General features: G+C 34.3%; 1 protein-coding gene across 7 annotated transcripts; it reads left to right on the forward strand.

Annotated features, from left to right (window-relative positions):
- Positions 1 to 4,021: 4,021 nt before the first annotated feature.
- LOC149532821 (serine/arginine-rich splicing factor SR30-like) lies at positions 4,022 to 16,433 on the forward strand. 7 transcript variants are annotated; one of them, XM_089804152.1, is made up of 15 exons: positions 4,022 to 4,344; positions 5,395 to 5,452; positions 5,574 to 5,699; positions 6,145 to 6,210; positions 6,348 to 6,422; positions 6,778 to 6,889; positions 6,991 to 7,037; positions 7,124 to 7,181; positions 8,603 to 8,652; positions 8,783 to 8,839; positions 8,941 to 9,110; positions 9,243 to 9,344; positions 15,733 to 15,772; positions 15,855 to 15,956; positions 16,106 to 16,433. In XM_089804152.1, the coding sequence occupies exons 3-15, from the start codon at positions 5,613 to 5,615 to the stop codon at positions 16,124 to 16,126; spliced, it is 987 nt and encodes a 328-aa protein (XP_089660278.1). In that variant the 5' UTR covers positions 4,022 to 4,344; positions 5,395 to 5,452; positions 5,574 to 5,612; the 3' UTR covers positions 16,127 to 16,433. The 7 variants fall into 7 exon arrangements, 6 of the variants coding, with proteins under 6 accessions (XP_089660278.1, XP_089660281.1, XP_089660277.1 ...); XM_089804155.1 differs by having other exon boundaries at positions 4,022 to 4,236; positions 5,395 to 5,487; XM_089804151.1 differs by having other exon boundaries at positions 4,022 to 4,236.
- Positions 16,434 to 21,980: the final 5,547 nt, after the last annotated feature.

The raw sequence follows: 21,980 nt of genomic DNA on the forward strand, positions 1-21,980 counted from the left end.
ATTAGCTTCCACTGCTTATCCTACATGATATCTTACTCACTGGCTTCCATCGCTTATCTTATATGCTATCTCACTTGTTGGCTTCATTGCTTATCCTACATGCTATCTTTCTCATTACTTCCATTGCTTATCCAAAATATGCTTCATATGACTATTTCACCTCTTTGCCTAGCTTGGGTACTCTTGAGGAGTCAGTCCTTGAGGATCACTTTCACTTGCTTCATACTCTTTTTTCATCCATCTTTGCTTATCCACTGGCTCGTTGCTCCATCATATCCTATACCTTGCTAGACATTGGGAGAAAATGATGTGATCTTGCTTGAGAACTAGTGATATCTAAAACCTTCTAAGCAATCCAAAAAATCAGAAAATGTCCTGAAAAAATGATCATCTTAGTGAAAACTTAGCAATAGACACTTTGATGTATCACCAAAAAAAATTCAAAAATACGAAAAATACAAAAAAAATTGAAAAAAGTCCTAAAAAAAATCTGTTAAGTGGTGAAAATTTGGAAATAGGTGCTACTTGAGACCCTTGCACCTCTGTCTATCAGTCTCAATCACCTATTTTGCTACACATTTCCTAGCTTGGAATTGTTTCTTGTCCTCATCTTGGGGGCACAACTGCTTAGCCTATTGAGGTATTCTTGTGCATTAGGGTTTCTTTGACAACTCACAAAATAGTGTTTCTCAACACTACCCCCACCCACTTTGACATCAAGTGTTTCTCAACACTTTTCATATAGTTTACCTACGGTCTTCGATGTCACGATATTTCTCACTATCAGAATCAAGTCTTGAAGAAATGGCCAAGTGACTCACACACACGCACCTAAACACTTAAACAACTGAGCTATGCTAATCTTTATCTACTTTTTGTGATGTCTATGACGATTTCTTTACTATATGTTCCATCCCTAATAGTCTTTCAAGGATGTCATTGACTAGAAGACTGGGGGCATGGGGCATGTTTTCTTGATTTCTGCTTGTGGGTATACTTTGTTTGTCTATAGTGTTGTAAGCATTTATGCTTGATCTATTCAATATTTTGACTTACAGATGTATCATCCTTGACTGTTTCGCAAGACCGCACTTGGGTTTTATCCTGGCACTTATGCCTTGATACAGGTGTAATCTTGCTAAATTAAACTTAGGGAATCTAATCGCGTAGTTATCTTGACTTACATGTCTATGATGCTTAGATTGGATTTTCACATACCTATCTAATATCGATCATATTCATATCCTCATAGTTATACTAGTGATGGTTGTATGATCTCATGATGTACCTAATTAATGCTCAATGATGAAATTAAGAGTCTAAATGTTATGCACTTCTTGCTGGTAAACCACTTTGCATATTAGCTTGCATTTTTATTCATTTTCTAGCTTAATCTTATATTCTTGCATATGGGGAAAGCTCTCTCTTCATCTTTTCGTAGACATATCGGCTAACTCCTTTCATATATTTCTTTACTTTCTTCTTGTTCATGTCTTTTCACCTTCTTAATCTTTTGCTTCATCTCTTTTCTATCTTATCATCACATTATATAAAGTTTTGACCTCTTAAATAATTTCAAATGTCCTAGATTCATTTTCGAGATCGAAATCCAAAATCGAGTTCATCTTGATGGTCAAAATTGTCTTTTAAAATTTTACCTTCTTCTGAGTAGTTAGTTGACCGTTTGAGGTCTAATCTTTGAATTATCGCTGGGACATCTTCATTTCTTCATGTCTTCATCATTTCTATGCTTCATATCTACTCAAATTCAACCTTTTCATGTCTAAAATCATCTTTCTACTAGATTTGACCTAATTTTTATGCTATATCCTTCAAGGTCAACTCTAGTCAAACTGGGGCATTTTATCAAATTTTTATAGTCATTCTTGGGTTCTAATCATCTATCTGTCATCTTGGACATTGCTATATTTTAATTTTCTCATTTCTAGCCAGTTTTTGCATCCCCTTACCTCATTTCAATTTCGATCCCGAGGGGGTAGAAATACTCTATCACTGATTGCTACAACTATCTATTTCTTAGGAGCATTTGTTTGATCTTCTCACTTGTTCTCAATCTATCTACTTTGCTAATTGTTAGCATTCTTCTTGAATTCTGACATCATCTTTTCCTAGTGTTCAGTACTACCACTATTAGGCTGTACATTTAGGACTTGCTATCTTTTTCTACATTTTGTTCTTCAAAATCAGATATCTATATCTATCACCACCTACTTGGCTTTCTATTTTCTTTGACATAATGTGTTCCCAGATCGATCACACATTAGTCAAAGAGGGGCAAATGTAATCACCTAAAAATGGTCATCTAGACTATTAGCCCCCTTCTCAGCATTTTGGCTAAATTAATTTAATCATTTACCTAGACCAAATTGCTAATAATCAATTTATTTGATTACAACCTATAGTTTGACTATGCTATCCTAAGTTCATTATTTAATTAAAAGAACATGTCCCCTTTTAATTAAATAAAAGACCCCATTCTTCTAACCCACTTAAAGTGCACACATAAAGTCCTTTTTCTATTTTACAATTAAAAGAAAAGGCTTGTGAGACTTTTGTCTTATGTGACAAGTCAACTTATATTCTATTGGTTGACTTGTGTGTGCACATGGATCACTCCTCTTTTCAAATTCCACCGTTGATCATCCACCATCTCCATCTTGATCTCTACCGTCCGTATGACTTTAAAAGGGAGAGAGCTTTCCCCCTCAATCCAATCCTCATTTTGAATATTGTTATGCTGCAGGTTTTCTAACAGGTTTCTTTGGAGCTTTGTGGAGAACTTCTCTTTCTCGTCTACATTCTCTCATCCATGGCATTCTAGCTTAGCTTAGCTTTCATTTTTACATGTAGCTTAAATCATATAGTCTAATAGTTGGATTGCAATACTCTCATACATGTTTTAGCATAGCTCCACTTTGCATCTCATTCTAGCTTAATCTTCATTTGCATTGCATTCTTGAGGAACTCCTTGAGACATTTGCATTCTTGCATCTTGTCTTTGGAACCTCCCATTGCATGGTTTACTAGCAAGAAGAGTATCTCTAAGGCTTATTTGAGAGCCTTCTTATTCTTGAAATATACTCTCTTGCACTCCGTGGATAGGGAGCTCTAAGCCGACATCCAAGCATTTCAAACTCATGGAATCGTTTGGATAGAAGGGTTTAGAGTGGGACACTTTCGAGTGTACAACTTCCTCAGGCTAGGGTTTTGATTAGCCAGAGTCACATACTTTGTTCTTCTAAAAAAATCCTTTTGAGTTTGCAGCCTTACTGTTGCACCGTCTTTGCCCTATTGTTGCCGTCTTTGATTTTGTTTTTTCCTATTTTGCCTGATCTGCCATCCTTCCTCACTTCTATAGTTTTGACTCTCGATAATATTCGTGTTTTGTTTTTCATGTTGTTGGATTAGGGTTTCAAACCTATTCGTGCCTGTTTTGGTTTTGCACAGTCAATCACCATTCTGAGAGGAGAGGGCTTTGAAATTTGTTGTTGGTAATCAAAGGGCCAAATTCCTTCTTCCGATGCTGATACCTATGGTTGAAAGGAGCAAAAGATTTGAAGTTTTCTTGCAAATTTGTCATTTTCGCCATTTTGCAGAGCAGAGCTTCTTTTCCTCCAATATTCGTAGATATTTAATTCAGTAGGACATCATCATTATTATTGTTAATGATACTATTAAATGTGACAAGAGACAAATTCTCTAATTTTTTTGAACATAAATTATTTATTTAATTGCCTTTTTCTTTAAAGGTCAATAGAATTTTAAATAAAAGAAAAATCTTAATTTTGAAAATACATTCAGTTGAAAAGATTTAGAATTATTTTCAAATTTTTGAAAAATATGATGCTCCCAACTAATACCATGGAATCTAATGATCCACTAGTTACCTTCCAAAGGCAAAACTAAAAATCATCTTCTTCGTGTTAGACCCATTCGTTTCCATTATGCTACTTACGTATTATTAAGAAATATATAAAAACTAAATGCACCAAAACCCTGTATCATGAGCCGCTCAGGTATTCTCATTCTAAGCTTTCGCTAAAAATTCGTGGCAGTTTACTTTTAGCTGTTTATCTTGGCCTTCATTCTCCTCTCTTGCCGTGTTTATTCGGCCGCTGGCAGTGCTGGAAAAACCCCTTGAAAGAATCAGCGGCAGTTCGTATTCGCACGTCAGAACAACTTACTTTGGTGACATTTTCGGGTCATAATATTCCTGTACATTTCTATCATCCTAAAAATCTTTTCCTTTGGGGGTTTCATCGTGTTTTCTCTAGTTTTATAAGAAGCAAGAAAGCCCTAAAAATGCAAAATTGATTAGATAAGGTAAATTTTTATTGCTGCTGAGATTTTCTTTATTTCGCTCAATTTTGTTTTGATACCGTCTATAGCAGTGTATTTCTTTGTAGTAAGGAAGACATGATTCATTAAGAAGAAACCCTGTAACCCTGGAAACTCATGTCTGTGTATATAGGGTTTTTAGTTGGCACTTTGATTGTGCAAACCCTGTGAAGTAATTGTTATCTCCTAGCATCAAACATCACACTGAATGCATATGGATATGTAATAATATTGTACTCATTTCTTCGCTGTTCTGGATGGTTGTTTTTATTTCGTCCTAGTACTTTTTTTCGGTGTTGTTTTGCCAGAGCATATTACTTTGGTAAGTCTCTGATAAGATTACATGTCACTTATTTACTTAAAGCTACTCAGCAGCCCCATCTTATTTATAGTTGTTAATGCTCCCAATCACCATTGCACCACAGCCTCTTAGACAAGGGTTTATCAGGTTTGTTTCCGCGTAATTGGGTATGTTTAGTTTGTACAGGCTACCTTCGATTTTTGGTTAAACGAAATACAATTTACATCTTTCCTTCCAATCTGTTTAGTTTGTACAGGCTGCCATGAATGTTCTCAGCTAGCTCTTGTGTTAAGAAGAAATATGCAATGGTATTATATGCAGGGTAATTTTCTTTTTACAAAACCTCCATTTAGTTGATTGGGTTTGATGAGGAAATTTTGAAGGGTGTCCTGCTTGCCACATGTGAAATTGTTTTCATGTTTTACTTTTTAGGTAACATTTTGTTTTTGAGAGTGTATTGTTGGGTTAGAGTTTTTTTGCATCCCCTTTTATTTAATTCACTGCATTAATTATGAATGATTAACTGTTCTTGTTTTTATTTGATGCGAAAGGATAAGACTGGGTGAAGGGTTGTTTGATTCGCACATCCACTCTATCAAAAATTATTTGAAACTTGCACTCATTTAGTTTGAGGTTGCTTTGTCTTATCTTGTTTTCAGCAAGTTAAGAAGTTTGCCTAACCTCTGGTTCACACGATATGGGACATAGTTAATCATGTTTATGTTTTGTTGCAGCTTGCTCTGGTGTCCTCTTTGCTCTGGCTGTTTTATGTAGTTGGCTCTAATTTCGATGGTAGCCTGTGGTTATTAATGAAGTTTTACTTTAATGTAATGGTCGAGTATATTATATTTAGAAACCAAGGACCTTAGCAATTTTCTATTTTTCTGACATAACTTATACTTTCTCTTTTCAGTGGGTACGCATTTCCTGACATTTACTTGGCCTAGTGACAATGAGCAGCCGAGCTAGTCGAACTCTATATGTTGGCAATCTACCTGGAGATATCAGGGAAAGGGAAGTTGAGGATCTCTTTTACAAGGTTCTTAGCTTGAACTCGTCTTTTATATAAGCTTTTGCTAAGCTGCTTTTGATTTGAATCCATGCTTTTGCACTTGTATTAGTGTAGATTTATTCCAAGGAGTGTTTATTCATTTGGAATTTGCATTTATAATATAGAAATGTTGTGTACTAATATAACATGCTTTAATTCAGGTCCTTGTGCAATGATGCAAATTTATGCTTTTTGTGTTTTTATTGTAGACACACTTTGAACTTCCAATGGCTAGGTGATATTTTTGATCAGCATGCTTTTAGTTGAGAATAATTCAAAGACCATTCTGATGCGTTTCAACTCAAACACTATCTATGTTATCTTGAATTGTCAGTTGCAAGCGTTTCTGCTCTTACTAACTTGCTCTGAACAGTCTGTTTTTGTTTTTTGGTATGCAAGTTTCTTGGTTCTGATAGACTGATCATTTTGGCAGTACGGTCATATTGTTGATATTGATCTGAAGATTCCTCCCAGACCCCCAGGCTATTGTTTCATTGAGGTGTGTTATTTGGCTGTAAAATCCAATTTTTATGGTTTTAGAATTTATGCAGTATACTCTCCTTTGCATGACAAATGTGTTGTTTTCTTTACTGGTTCAATAATCATTGATATCTTCAATGTTTAACCTATTGTCAGTTTGAGGACGCCCGTGATGCGGAAGATGCAATTCGTGGTCGTGATGGGTATAACTTTGATGGAAATCGTTTGAGGGTAAGTTACATTGGACTTAACATTGGACTTATGTTCTACCTTTTTAAAAAAAAAATCTTTCCAGATTGCAACAGATATATAAATCTGTTTGAGAGTAAGCTACATTTCCTTTTAGTTTTTTTGGTTTGTTTGTTGAAATTCATGACAGCATGAAAGATTATGGCTATTTAAAGTGCAAGAGTTGAACGATTTGAGATTTTAACTGGTGAATAATAATATGATAGTGTATGCTTGTTTACAACTGCATATTGTTTTTTTTATTCCAATGTTTAAGTTTTGAATCTCATTTTAGACCTCTTTTCAATGAATTAGTTTGTTTAAATTGACACAATAGTAATATATTATACTTGAACAGGTGGAGCTTGCACATGGAGGTCGAGGGCAATCTTCATCTGTTGATCGTTACAGTAGTTACAGCAGTGCTGGTGGGCGTAGCGGAGGAGTCTCTAGACGATCTGAATATCGTGGTTTGTTTTTTATTTATTTATTCACGAGCTTAAAACATATTAATCCTGTATTGGGTTTTTTGAGGACCCCATTCTGATTCTGTTTTTCATATTTTCTGCAGTTCTTGTTACAGGTCTTCCCCCATCAGCATCATGGCAGGATTTAAAGGTACAAATGTCTTGTTTATTTGGTGTTTAGGTTTGTTTGAAGTAGTTTGACAAATTTATATTTATGTGTTTGATCTTAAATCTCAGGATCATATGCGACGGGCTGGTGATGTTTGCTTTTCTCAAGTCTTTCGTGATAGCAGTGGTAACTTTTTATCATTCCAAAACAAATTATTCTTATATGTTTTGGCTCTGATATTGGTTTAAAATGCAGTTAGTTTTTTAAGCTTGAAGACTATTATTGTAGTGTTTGTGCTTAAACTGTTATGTGTTGCCTTAGTAGCCTTGTTTGCTATATGCCTGCTAAGGGTGCTGATGATTGGAATAACTAGGGCTTTACAATGTCATCTTTGTATTCATCAGTTCTTTGACATTGCTTTGTTCAGCAAGGTACTAGAACGAATTGTTATACCTTTCCTGTATAGGTTATTAATAATAGTTTGAAATTGTGGATACTTTAGCACATGCATGTCTTTGGAGTCTGAAGATTAGATCAACTTTGCATGTTTTTCCTGTGCTTGGAATACCAAAATTGGCTTAGTAGTAGGGGTCTAAGATCTGTCAGTTTTTCCTGTTCATGCTCCCTAGTTGCTTCCTACATGCTTTTTAATATTATGGTCATCTCCGCTTTCCTATAATAGTTAATTTGAAGAACAAATTAAGGTGTTATGTTTTTGACCTTAGAATGGTTGTCTTTACTAGTCTAGGATGTCTATCTATGTGCACTTTTTAGCAATCCTTTTTCTTCTTTCTTTAGAGAAATACTTACGCTAATCTTTGATTAAACAAGGGCTTGTGTGGTGTTTATAGGAACCTATTAATTTTAAAGTTTTGAAATTCAAAAAAGTGAAAACCTAAAAACCTGGGTTTGAGTTTGGAAGTTTTGTTTTGTTTTGGCTATATGAATTGTTAGGCTCTAAGAGTGTCATGGATACACTCAATAATTATTATCATATGCATTATATTATTATATTATAATAAAAATTTAAATATACCAAGTAGCCTAAAATGGACTAATCAAATGGACAATGCATTCTTGGCTTATGGGTAGAAAGCAGTTTAATATGTTGTGTGAACAGATACAGTGAGTACTGTGGCTCCATGGAGGGCAGATAGTCCGAAAAAAAATGCAGTCAAAAAATGTTCTTTTGAATCTGCAAAATTTTCTGGAACCCTTGCTGCATCACCTCAATTTTTCATTGTATTTTACTTGATTCTTTTTGAAGTTCAGCAAGTAGATGCTTAAAACCCTGTGCAAATTGTGGGTAATGATTTTGTGAGAAACCACTTTTTAATGAGGAAACAAATCAGCCAACCTAATGATTTCTTATTCTACAATTAATCATGACTTTTTAACAATTTTTGTGTCTTGTTTTACTTAATTTGTGCATGAACACTAGTATTAATCACTGTTCATATTTTTTTCCTTGGCAAGGCCTTTTCTTTGCCTGTGGTCATGATGACTTACAAATATTTATGGAGTTTGCCAGCTTTATGATTATGAGATATTTACTCGTCTTTGCTCTACATTGTGAGGTGAATAATGTATATAATTGTACTGTCTAGGCACCACTGGAATTGTGGATTACTCAAACTACGATGATATGAAATATGCTGTAAGTTCCATTTGAAATGAAATGTATTTTTTGTTATTTTAAGCTTCTTTTGCATAATCAGGTTATACTTTCGTTTTTATTCAGAAATCATACAGTACTGTCCTTATTACCAGCATTTTGGTGTATGCAGATCAGGAAACTTGATGATTCTGAATTTAGAAATGCATTTTCTCGATCATATATAAGGGTATATGACTTTTTTTTTCCTCATCTTCATTCATATTGATAAGAAAGTTTTTTATTTCTAAGTTAAGCTTATAAGAGAATTTCACTTGGAATTTGATTTAGGTAAAAGAGTACCTTTCAAAGAGGAGTGTTTCTAGGAGTCGCAGTGGCAGCTACAGTCGAAGTCCTAGCAGGTCTTTCTCACGGAGCCCCAGCAGGAGTCGAAGCAGGAGCATAAGCAGGAGTCCAGTTGGTAGACATGTTCGGAGTTTGAGCCGTAGTGCCAGCCACAGGTTCAATTCAGTAATATACGAGTTGTGATTGTGAAATATTTACTGTAGATTGCAATGTTTTATCATGCAATATAATAATGTTTAAACATTAGCTGGTAATATTTCATTAATGGTCCAAGTTGTAATATGCAGTAAATCACCGAAGTATAGATCGGCATCTCCTTCAATATCAAGATCACGATCGAGGTCTCCATCACTTCCTCGCACTCATTCACAGCATCGTTCTGTATCTAGGTAATGTTTTTGATTGCCACAAGTTGCCTTGCTAAATATTGTAAATTTCAGTTGGAATATATTATGTACACAATTATTAGGTGACTGAACACTTACTGGCACTTATTGACTACCACTTGTCTCCTTGTAAATGTGTTTACTCGCTATTGGAAGCTGGATTTGAAGTTTGGAGTACAGTTGGCTTCTACACTCGGGACTTAACTCTTTGGAACTTGGCAAGTTGGATGCAGCTTGAAATTAACATGATAAATGTTGTGTACGTAGAATAAGCTGACTTTAGTAATAGTTGATGAATTGTGATTTGTGAGCATACGATGGTGTATGTGAATACCTGTACAAGTAAAACTAGGATATGCGATTCTGAGACCTAGTTGAATTCATTGTTTGTGAAACAAGAAATCATGGTCTAAGCTAACTTATCGTCATCAGGTTTATTTTGCCCTTCTTGAACAGAATTGTTGCCAGATATTGTGAAATTTTCCAACAAAAAAAAATTTGAAATCAATTTTTCGCAAAACTGGCTCCTTTGGGACCTAGTTGAAGGAAGACCATAATTAGAGCATAACATAAGTTTTCATTAAATCAAAGAAACAGAGTAAAGATTCCTAAATTATTTTCTGTAACAGTTTGCAGAACATATTTTCTTACATCAATCAACAATTTGTAATTGACATTTAAAGATATAGAATTGTATTAAGGTGCTGGATACTCATTCTGTGAGTCCAACATTATAAGTGACCTTAGTCTGTCCACTCAACGACTATTTACACATCTGAATCAAAATTAGTAAGAGGTCTGAAACTGCACAAAACCTATTTAATTCATGCGAAAATGTGTGGGTTGTCATAATTGAGAATTCCATCATTTACATAAGCAAAGATAAGTACTTGTCTTGTAACTCAAAGTACTGCAGGCCCCTACATTCTTTTGGTCAACACCTCTGCATCAGAGAGTTGATATTATTGGCTATACACTGGAAATGTCTTATATTTTGCAGGCAAACACATGCCAGAATTTTGGGCTAATGAATTTTGATGACTTGGAACACCAGAACCAGCTTTGCAAGTTGCTTTGTGTGGAGGATTCATTTGGTCATTTATATGAAATAACAAGTGATGAAAAGATAGCAAAGAGGAAAATTTTGATGGTGACACCAACCTGTTGTTGTCAATATATGCATTCAAGCTTTTGAAAAGTTGAAACAGCATTTAGAAGTCTTTATTTTTTAAAAAGTTTTTTGAATCACAACCTGTGTTTTTGTCACCATGTTACTTTATATTCCTATGGATTTTGGTATAAGGATTCATTTGAGCACTTAGTAAATGATAGATATCTAGTCTAGCTGTTTATGATGTTTTTATGCTGGAGTTTTACCTGAGCATGGAGTAGGTCACACCAAGATTGATTTATGTTTTTTTTACGTCTGCAGAGCAGTTGATATTATACTTGCAAATCCTAGCTGTCAATTTATTAGCACTGACATGGTGTAGGTTCTGTTATGAACTGTTTTCTAAAAAAACATTTGAAGTAACAGTTTTCACAAAGGATTGAAACAACATAGTAAATAGAAACTTGTAGAAAAGTTCTCACACCTGAAATAAGGAATATGCTCTTTTTTCCAAGCCATGTTAATAACTAAACTGCCAACTGGTCACAGAATACTACTCGTTTAAGCATAATATTGTTTCTATTTCTACAATGTTTCGTCTGCTACAAAATGGTACTGATATTTTCAGAAGAGGTGGCATTTACCCATCAATTGGGTACGGATATTTATACTGTCATGAGATATAGTATTTTAAACATGTAAACAGCATTTTGCAGAGACCTGGAAGTAATGCTGTTATAGTAACATTTAGTGCTTTACAAAAGATGAGCAGCATCCTACAGATAATAGATGTTTCTATTATTATCCGAGGGAATGAGCATTATCTGTAATAGATAGAGAGGTGCATTTGTAAAGGGATATGCAGCATTATATTATTTATTATTATTATTTTTACATTGTGAGTAGCAGTCTATTGCTGAGGATCTTCTTTGCAATTTTTATGTCAGTGGCAATGGAAAGGATGGTTCATGATAGCAAGGTATGTATTATGATGTTATGTATCAATACATTGTAGTCAGAACTATGTCAAACCTGGTTGCTGATGGAAGTTTACTTTGCCAACATAGTGATTTGATGTTAAAAATGCTTTTATAAATGGCAATCTTCGAGGAGAAATATGTCTCAATCAAAATGATTTGAATAGCCAAATAAAGAATATTGCATGTTTAAACTTAGAAAGTTTCTATATGGATATAAACAAGCTAGTCAAGATCGGTGTTCTAATGTTATAAAAATGGGAATATAGTATGCATAAAGTTCAAACTTGATTAAGGTAAAAAATAATAAAAAATAATATAAACGTCAAAGGTGGTAAATAGCGCTGCAATGGTACAAACTGAAGCATCATAATTATTTGGTAGGTGAACTTGTTATTTGGGATTTGGAGGAAATGTAATTTAATTGTTCATGCTCAATATTTGTGTGAGGAGGGCATTATTTTGAATATGATTCTTATTCCTTTGAGGATTATCCTTGTAGGGCTCAACAAAAGTATAGGCTGTCTAAGGGTGATGTCTGGTCACATTGTTTAAACTATTGCAAATTACAGAAACTGAGCTTGTTTGAATCTTTATTTGCATTTTGATAAGCCTTTGATAATTCCCATCTCAAATCTCATTTTTTTAGTGTGGGATGTTTAATTATTTTTTGTTGAGATCTATCTAAATAGTATATTGCATGGATGTTTATGCTTTCAGTGAATACAGTTATTTTAGTAGCAATTGTTCCTTTAAGGTTTTGGCAGAGTATTTTATGACATGTTATGAAAAAGGAATAAAGAAACCTGGGAATAATTGCATTTGACGATTTTTCAGTTTACCGCTAAAAGAAGACACTTGAATATTCAATAATGAAATTTCTCATATGCATATGCTAAACATTAAAGATATCATTATATCAAGTGCAAAGTTTTTGTGCTATATAAAATTGCGCAAAAGTGTTTTGTCTTGTTTTTCTCGCTTTTTGACTTTCGGGCATTTTTTAAGGGAAAGAGCAGTGGCAGTTATAGGAAGCTCTATGACTTTATGCTGGATGCTACAAGGCTGCTGTCACTATACATTTTTTTGAATTTTCTTCCCCTTTGTTTAAAACATATATTGATAACTGCTTTTGTTATTATCATGCTAATTAAATTCTTTTTTGCTTTGCTGTTCCGAATTTTGGAAGAGGATCTTTATTTTGGATTTGCTTCTTTCTTTTGGCATATATTGAATGATATTCAATGTTCCTTCAGCTTATGGAAAACCATCCTATTAGAGATTTTAGCTCGCACAGAGGCAATCAATAAGCCTGGATGGAGATGACATTGAACAAAAAAGATATAGCCTCTTTATTTCAACATTTTTTGTACAGACTTAACCACTGAAAACACTAACCAAATTACTATATATTCTTAGACCAGAGAAAAGACCAGAGAAAACCTCTATACCTTAGACATTGTTTTTATTTATTCAATGTACAGAAGAAGAAAGATCAAGTAAGAGTTCAATATTGAATCTTTCATATTTTTGTATGTAAAGCCGAATTTTTTTGATCTGTCACAATATCTTATATTCATATTGCAAAAGCCAGTGGTTTCATTCTGTCACATTAGTTTATATTAGCCATCACCTGTAAAACATTAGCTGTACATGGTGGCGGATCCAGTTTGGCATATTTGTATAGTAAGCAAACTTTATAGTTGTTTACATATACGCTCAAACCTTATAGGAGGCTCATCTGATTATCTACTGTATTGTGCTAATCTATTCTCTGTATTACTGTATGTCTCTCAGTTCCATTTAGGTTTCTATATTAATTCCCACAACTTGTGGTTGCTCCTGTATTGAATGCTACTTCCTAAGGTTAAAGAATAATATTATGCTTCACATTCACGGTTATCCATCAGTTAACAGTTGAAGATAACATAGTTTGTTGGTAGACGTTTTTGCCTGGTGCTTGTTTATTATGATTATTAGTGTTGACATATGCTTCTGAGGGAATTTGGGGTGTTATTTGCTGATTCTCCACACTATCCTCAATTTTTATTAAACCCAGTCTGGGCCGCTCCATTTCATAGCTGATTTTACAGTCACAGAATGTCTTCCATTACACATCACAACTTTCCATTTGTGAAATGGTCAGCATTCGTGTTTGGTATGTTCTGTTTGAATAGGGCTTTGTACATCATGATGCCCATAGGTCAGTTCCAACAAAGTGAGGAGTTGAAGTCAAAACAACTGGACATGCTGCTTTCTTATCTACATAATACTACTGCATATTTTTGTGTGTTGGCGAGTGCTTTATCATAGAAAAACGCAGCTACAATCAAAAAATTGAAGAATAAGAGAGAATTTCTAGCAATTTCTTGTGTCTGTTCATAATACATCCTGCGTGTATATCAGTGATCTGCAGCATCAAATCCAGATGTGGTGATTGCATATATGAATGATATAGGTGCACTTGTTCAAGATCTTTGTTCCACTTTTGTGTGTGGAGGTATGGAGTTCTGTAATGTGTACATTTGAGCATTGTATGCAATGAAAATTAGCTTTCATGATTTATACAATTCGACAACTCCAATGTTGTTGGGAGTTAATGGCCATTATACAGAATGGACTGTAAAGCTGACTTTGCATGAATTATGAGGATAGCATTCAGGAATGGCTGGTTTGCGTGCAATGCAACAATTATAGGACTCAAGTTACCACATGCTTTATGAGGTTGGCTGCCAGTCATTCTTTTCTTTAATATATCTTGATTGTTCCATGTAGCTAGATGTTTGCTCTTGCCAATTTTGAGGTCTGTCTTGTTTGTGACATAAATTTGTATAATTATGCTGTATTTTAGTTCAAGACAGATAATATTATTAACTCATTTGAAAATATTTTTTCTGGATAACATTTTGATCTGTAGATTCTTCAGGGGTGGTTTATTTTACGATTTGGTGCATATCTAATTTTTAAGCTAATAATCCTTGCTCTGAAAGTTGCAATTATATTTTTGGGACATCAAATATAAAACACAATCTCAGCAAGGATGGGAGGCAAATCACATCATCTCCCTTATTTCAAATTTGTTTAGGGGCACCTCAAGCAAGAAAATAGTGAAACAAGATGGTCTCAGGCAGTCCAATTGAAGTTTGTGGATTTGATCTTGGAATCTGGGTGTATTTCTGTTTATATTTTGTAACAAATGGAAACTTTTCCAGCAAGATCTTTGGTAAATATTCATTCAATGGTAAGATACTACAACTAGCAAAAAGGGTGTGTGGGAGTCATTACTAAATTGACATTCTATGTACCAAGAGATTAATGTCTTTAACAATTGTGTAATTTTGAAGTACAGAACTGAGTTATTTTGATCATAGGTTAATGATCACATCAGGGCAGACATAATATGATTATTCGAGTTTATGTCATCTTGATAACATTATGACAAATCAATGGGATTTCATCTAAGTTCTAAATAACATTGGTGTTATAGAATGAAAATTTCAATATCTAAACAAAGCATAGGAAAAATTGACATGGGAGTGTTTTACGTAACTAGAATGTAAAATGCGGAAAGTTCTTCAATGGTCCCTTTTTGTTATTTATGGCAGTGTTGAACATTGTATTTTATACCTATTCACAGGTTCTTGATGCTATCCACAAAAAGTGTTGCACTGTAATGGTTCAGTGGAGTAGGACACATATGACGAGGCCAATTTTCAGCATTATCTTTGTTTTGTTTGTTATAAACTGAGAAGTGAGTTTTAGTCTGTCAAATATTTTCCCCCCATGCAACCTGTTATCTTGCACTTTCATTGTAGACACAACAGATGTACCAAGGCCAAACTTTCAGCATTTGTATTAAACTGAGAAGTGAGTTTTAGTCTGTCAAATATTTTTCCCCCATGCAACTTGTTATCTTGCACTTCCATTGTAGACACTAACAGAAGTACCAAGGCCAATTTTCAGCATTTGTATTAAACTGAGAAGTGGATTTTATTGTGTCAAATAATGATTACACATGCAATCTGTCATTATGCATTTTTATTGTAGGCATTGTTTATCAATAATATAAGATTGTTAGGTTGTGTGATCTTGGAGAAGATTAAATTATTTCATGTGATTGAAAAGAGGCTTTTTCTGATGGGATTATAATGAAAAAAATGTTTGTATCTACACTCTGTGTGTCACTGTTTACTATATTGGGGTTAATTTGTGTATAAAAGCACATTTTTTCTTTACTATATTGTTGCCAATTTTTTTGTATGAAAGCTAACTCTTTCTTTATGTATTCTGTGCTTGTTTGCAGGTCAATGTCCAGGTCCAGGTCTAGGTCACCCCAGCGCTCAGTGAGTAATTTTCATACGTGCTTTTAAGCTACTGTTAAAATACTGGAAAAGGAAAACTTAATGATTTTGCTTAATGCTTCAGCCATCTTCATATAAACCTAGAACTCGTAGTCCCATGACTAGAAGCCCTAGCAGGAGTCGTAGCCTGAGTGGGAGTCGCAGCCGATCCTTCTCTCGTTCACCTGTAATGTTTCAACTTCCTTATCTTACTTTAAAGATTGGGTAAATTGGATTATTCTAGAGAGGTTCTATGCTATTGTGGTTTTAGACAAATCTTTTTCAGCTACACAGGCAACAATGACTAAAGTACCTTAGTACTGTGATGTTGTACAGGTAAAATCAGGACGAAGCTGATCGGCAACTTCTAGAGGGGATTAATTTTTATTTTGTTCAACGCATTGCAGTCTAGAATATTAATGGGGTACTGGATGGAGAGTTCATCTTGATTCTCTCACATTTTAGGATGAGGCGAAGTATTTTTCTTGTAGGGAGATCATGCTGAGTTATAATGGGGGAACAATTCTGGACTTATCCTACTATCACCCCAAATTATGAATACATGTATTATTGTATTACAGCGGTTATCTGGTTCACAAGGATAATCCATTTTTTGTTTTGTTTTACCAGTTATATAAATTATCTGACTTGCATTCTGACTTAATAGTCTTTTAAAAACATGAAAAATTAGCTCTAGTGAGAAGATTGTTTATATTGCTGAAGCCAGCCATTCATTTTATGGCTGTTCTTGACTGCTCGGGATTAACTGTTTGGGGACATGTCTGCTTATATAGGTGTTGTTTAGATCCTGGTACTAAAATTTGATTCATCGTTATGGTCTGGGGATGATAATTTGGGTGCTACATTTTTGTGGTATTCGTTAATTTTAATTGATCTAATTTTAGTGTGTCGGTTTGGATTTGTATTTCTTTATGTGTGTCTTTGAAGTTGTTTCCAGTGTAAAAGCTTTCCGCTAAGCTCTAACTGTCTACTTAGATGATACAAAAAACAAAATGCAAGATACAGGGTCTTGGGGGTGACAATTCTAATTGTGTGATAGATTTTTGACATGGTTGTTTTGGACGAACTGTAATCAGTTTATAGGCATATGCATTACAATTCGTGGATAGGGAAGAATAGTTATTTTCATACCTATTGACTTTTTTATGTCCTTTGCTGTGTTCTTGATGGTCTTAAATAGATTTATGCCAAACATACAATACAGCAAGGGTTTATTTGATAGCTCTTTACCTAGCAAAATGCTGGGTGTTGCCAAGTTGACAAATATAAGGATAAGTGTTGACATGACATTTGGCTAGTTAATTCCGAGTAAAAGCAAGTTTTATAAAGAAATTTGGCATGCTTTTTTATTGATTAGAATGTAATCTATCATGTAATGCGCTATCTGGGGTGGCTGAGAGATGCTTGATTATTGATATTGCTTTTTATATTGAATCCATGGTGTAAAGTTAGCTTTCACAGAATACAATACAGCAAGGATTTATTTGATATCTCATTACCTAGCAAAATGCTGGGTGTTGCCAAGTTGACCAATATAAGGGGTAAGCATTGACACAACATTTGGCTAGTTAATTGAGTTGAGCAAGTTTTATAAAGAAATTTGGAATGCTTTTTTTTTGATTAAATTGTAAACCATCATGGAATGGAATATCTGAGATTAATGTTTACTTCCTAATGTAACATCTTCTAGACTAGTAGGAATGGTGAATAATGTTGTATCATCTCTCTGAGCCTTCTAGCTAGTACATTGCTTTTTACGCTCACATATAGATGGACAGGTGCACTTTCTTGTCTTGTGTAGGGAGCGATAATCAGGAAGGCAAACCTTTTTGTCAATGATTAAATAGGTAGGAATATTGGGATTTAGTTTCAAAGTTGGCTTGTAAAAAGCACAGACGACTATTACATATGGTTGAACAATGGTCTGTTATTAGGATTGCATAATGTTCCTCATGCTTGTCATTTAAATGGCAGAGACATTCGTAAAGTAACATTGGCAGTTAATGTTATGCTTACATTATTGAAACTAGTGCTCAATATTTAGGGAGTAATTTTAATTTTTTTTTTCAATGCTTGCTTTGTTGCAGAGAATGGCTAATTGGAATGTTTTTTTTTTCTCTCATTTAACCTAAATTATTTAGCTATCCAAGATAATTACTTTTGGTTTGTACATGAGAATTAAGGACGTTTCTCGTGACTTTAAAATGGGCAATGAACATCGTTAAATAACAAAGCGAGAACATGTTGAATGCTCATTTGTCGAGTAGATTTGTGCATATTGTTCCCCAACTCCCCCCCTTGCCAATGGATATGGGACAACATATATGCACCCCTCGTAAGTGTTAAATAGTGGAAGCCTTTTATGCTTCCATTGAATAATGGTGCATGTATGTTGCCCTGTAGACAGTGCTTCCCCACCCAGTCTACTCTCCCTCCTTATCTATAAAGGGAAAATAAAGATTCCTTAAGTGGCAGAACAAGTTGATGTAATGAATTGTCTAAAGACTAGCATTAGTAAGCTGAAAAAAAATGTATGGTGTGGCGATAGTGGGATCTTGACAATTCGAAATGGTTGATAACATATTGTGAACATTTTTTTTCAATAATTGATCTATTTGTAAATATAAAAAAATCTAAATGTTGAAAAAAAAAAACTAATAATTGAACACATGAAAACTTATAAATGTTATAGAAAATAAATAAATGAATTCATTAATGAGTGGAATAAATAACATTTTGTCTCAAACAAAATACCATAGATATCTAATAAAGGTGTGTCACTCAAAACATAATATGCTCACTCAATAAAATAAGATGCTCACTTAAATGAACATTGATATCTTAGTGTACAAATACTATTCTTATGTGTACAACTATTTGGGTAGCAATATATATGCATAGAGTAAACTATATCAATAATATGTTTCATCACAAATATAAAAGGTGAATACTAATAAATGCTTCGTATTTTTTGATGAAATGTGTAAGATTGTCAAAAACTTTTAGTGTTCAACTAATGGTCCCTTTGTGTTAGATATAGGTTGTATTTTATATAATAATGCATTATTTTTATAACAACAAAAAATGGTTTTGTGTTGAAGTGTTTGTCCTTGTGTGTTTAATATAAAAGTTATATAGAACAAATATTTATGATTAATAATAACTATTTGATCCATTTAAGTTGCATATATGTTTTAAGTAAAACCAGGTTTTGAAAGGACCTCAAACTTTGTACAAAGGGACAAGAAAGAGATAACACGAGGATCTCAAAACAACTATGGAAAACAACCTGACAGACTAAAGGGATACACCAAAGTTTCCAACAAGAGGGCAAATAGTCCTAGAAGCTGTGGACCATCAAGATTTACATTTTGGTCCAGTCTCTTGAGAACGTAAAGACATCAAAAGAAGGTTTGGAGGATTTGTCTTTTTTTTTTCCTTTTTCCTTTAACTGATGTCCAACCATCCTCCACCTTCCCAACAACCTTCTGCCAATCCGGACTAACCTCCAAAACCCTCACGGCAAGAGAAGCACCAACAATAGTGTTATGGACAGAGTTAGCAGCAGAAAACAATGGATAGAGTTAGCAACAGAAAAAAGAGACAATAACCACATTCTAACTCAAAGTTTCCAAAGGGACAACAATCAAATCAACAGAATCAACAGCAAGAGACAAGTCAACAACATTCTCAGTCAAAATTGTCGTAGGGACAACATTTGAATCATCAGAGACAACAACAAAATCCTTAGCCAACGTGAGATCAGTATGAGAAGAGCTATCCAACCCATCCACATCCGTGGATACTTTTTGAACCGTAGAGTGATCATCTGAAACCCCCAACCACCAAGAAGGTGATTTCTTCGATCTACCCTTGTCAGAGGAGCATTGTGTAGCGAGATGACTGATCTTATGACATTTCTTGCATCTGAAGGGAATACCCTCATAATTAAGAAGCTGAATACAAGAACCATTTGAAGAAGTTAAGTTGCATATATGTTACATTCATATAGTTATAAATATTCTGTTAACAATATATGATAATTTTAAATTCAAATATTAGAGATTTTTTGATTAAGCTTTGGTCGAGTGTTTAAAAAGTTACTTTTTGGACACATTTCACTAGGTGCACTATTTTAACAAGTTGCATGATGAGTGACACCTTCAAACCTTAGTTGTAGGTAGTGCAATGTCCATTTTACATTTCAAAAAAATAAAGGTCTTACGATATCCCATGTAGTGGCAAAGTTAGCCCTTACGACTATTGGTTCCTCTCCCCTAACAATGTGTTTCAATTTGTGTGACTGCATGAAAATCGTACGAAAATATTAGTACATAACATTTTCAACTGAAATTAGGGATTGATATTTATTCATAAATATCTTGGTAGGGTTGTCAGATGTCTTAGTCGGGTAAGTATGACAGTCTAGTCTGATCAAGATTCTGAAATTAAATTATGATAGTTATGGCATGCAATTTTTTTCATTCTTCTTAACTGTACCAAATAGAGGTGTTTTTTTGTTCCAAGATTGTGGTCTTTTAGGTACCTTTTATAGGGTTCCAAATTTGGGATTGATGTCTTTTAAATACTAACACATGCTTAGAGAAAGCAAGTTTGTATAAGGTTAAATGGTTAAGTTGACCAAATTTTTGTCTTTATGTACCATGACAAGGTTGGCTAATTTGTTCAAGGGTAATGGGCCAATTGGATAAAATTGAGAATTGACTTTTACACGAGAAGAGTACGATAATGTGACTGTAAACTTGTAAAAAATAGAGTAACAATTAGATCTAGTTGTTAGTTTAAAGAATAATTTTGACAACTGAGTGTCAATACACTTAACCATTTTTCCACTAAACAATGCCGAACGAAGAGTAGGTGCCGAGCAATATGAAGTGCCGAGCTATATCAAGTGCCAAGTAACAATAGGTGCCGAGTGATTAACAAGTGCCAAGTGTTAACAAGTGCCGAGTGATATTGTTTTGCTTAGGTGCCGAGCTATCCAAGAAACAACATGTGCCGAGCATCAACAATGCTTCAGGAGCCGAGTAACTCAGAATATCAGCATAAGAGTTTGTAATTGCACAAACTATGATGCAAACAGTTTTTGCAGCCGACATAAGATAAATCTCGAAAGATATAGAGATAAAAATGAATCTTTTACATTTCCTATGCAATTTGCATGCAGCCAATTGGAAAACTTGGAAAGGCATGCAACCAATCAGCCAAAGACAAGTATTGAGCGGGAAATTGAGATTCAATGTGGATCGTAGATCCATATCTAACCCTAAATCCTCAAATGTCTTTATAAGGAAGACGAAATTTCATTGTAAAGATATATATGTGGACATACAAGGGTGCACAAGGAAATCTATTTTCAGAAGCGAGGATTATCAGATCACAAAAGGATCAAGATCAGAGAAAGCAGAATAGGTGCCTGCATTCAGCAATCAAGGATTGTAATCTATCAGGTTCATTGTACCTAATACTCTCTAGCAATTGTATTAGAATGAAAATCCTATGGTGATAGGTTAGCTTAATAGCTATTTTGTAGATCCTTTAATTAGGTGATTAAATCCTTTAACAGGGTGACACTTCATGTTAAGTGTTTGAAATCTTTTAACCAGGTCACTATTGACACAATGTAAAGCCTTTAACAGGGCAGACCATCAGAAGTGGTTGAACAATATTGCTGCAGTAATTTTTGTGGGTATCATCCCCACCCCAGTTTTACCTTCTTATTCCTGGAGGGTTTCTAGGTTACCAAATTCCAATGTTATGTGTTGTTGATGCATGTCTTAGTTTCATGTTTATTTGATGTATTTACATGTATGCAATTTACTTCCACCTAAAAGTTTTATTGGCTAAAGTGTGATACTTATGATTCACCCCCCCCTCTCATAAGTACTCTTTCCATATTTGAATATTCCAACAATTGGTATTAGAGCTAATCCAGGTTCTCATAAGGAAAAGCCTAACAGCTTGGAGGAAAAGATCTAAAGATGGAAGCTTTCAAACTTGGAAAGATCATTGAAAATAAGGTGATAGATGTTCAACTTGCTCTGCATAGCTTGGAGGAATTTAGAAACAAGTTGAGAAATTCATTAAAAAAAAGGAAGGATCTGGCCATAGCCGAAAATGAGATAAACTACAAAGAGATTGATACCACCAACATATTTTCCAATGGAGA

The sequence above is a fragment of the Cupressus sempervirens genome, chromosome 10 (genome assembly GCF_028749045.1).
Source record: "Cupressus sempervirens isolate cs-2001-9-10 chromosome 10, ASM2874904v1, whole genome shotgun sequence".
Classification (NCBI taxonomy): domain Eukaryota; kingdom Viridiplantae; phylum Streptophyta; class Pinopsida; order Cupressales; family Cupressaceae; genus Cupressus; species Cupressus sempervirens.

Excerpts from the sequence above, each read along its gene's own strand:
- LOC149532821 (XM_089804152.1), top strand. The coding sequence starts at position 5,613 with ATGAGCAGCCGAGCTAGTCGAACTCTATATGTTGGCAATCTACCTGGA. Across the intron at positions 8,653-8,782 it reads ACGATGATATGAAATATGCT|ATCAGGAAACTTGATGATTC; the intron begins GTAAGTTCCATT and ends TGGTGTATGCAG. Across the intron at positions 15,773-15,854 it reads CTAGGTCACCCCAGCGCTCA|CCATCTTCATATAAACCTAG; the intron begins GTGAGTAATTTT and ends TTAATGCTTCAG.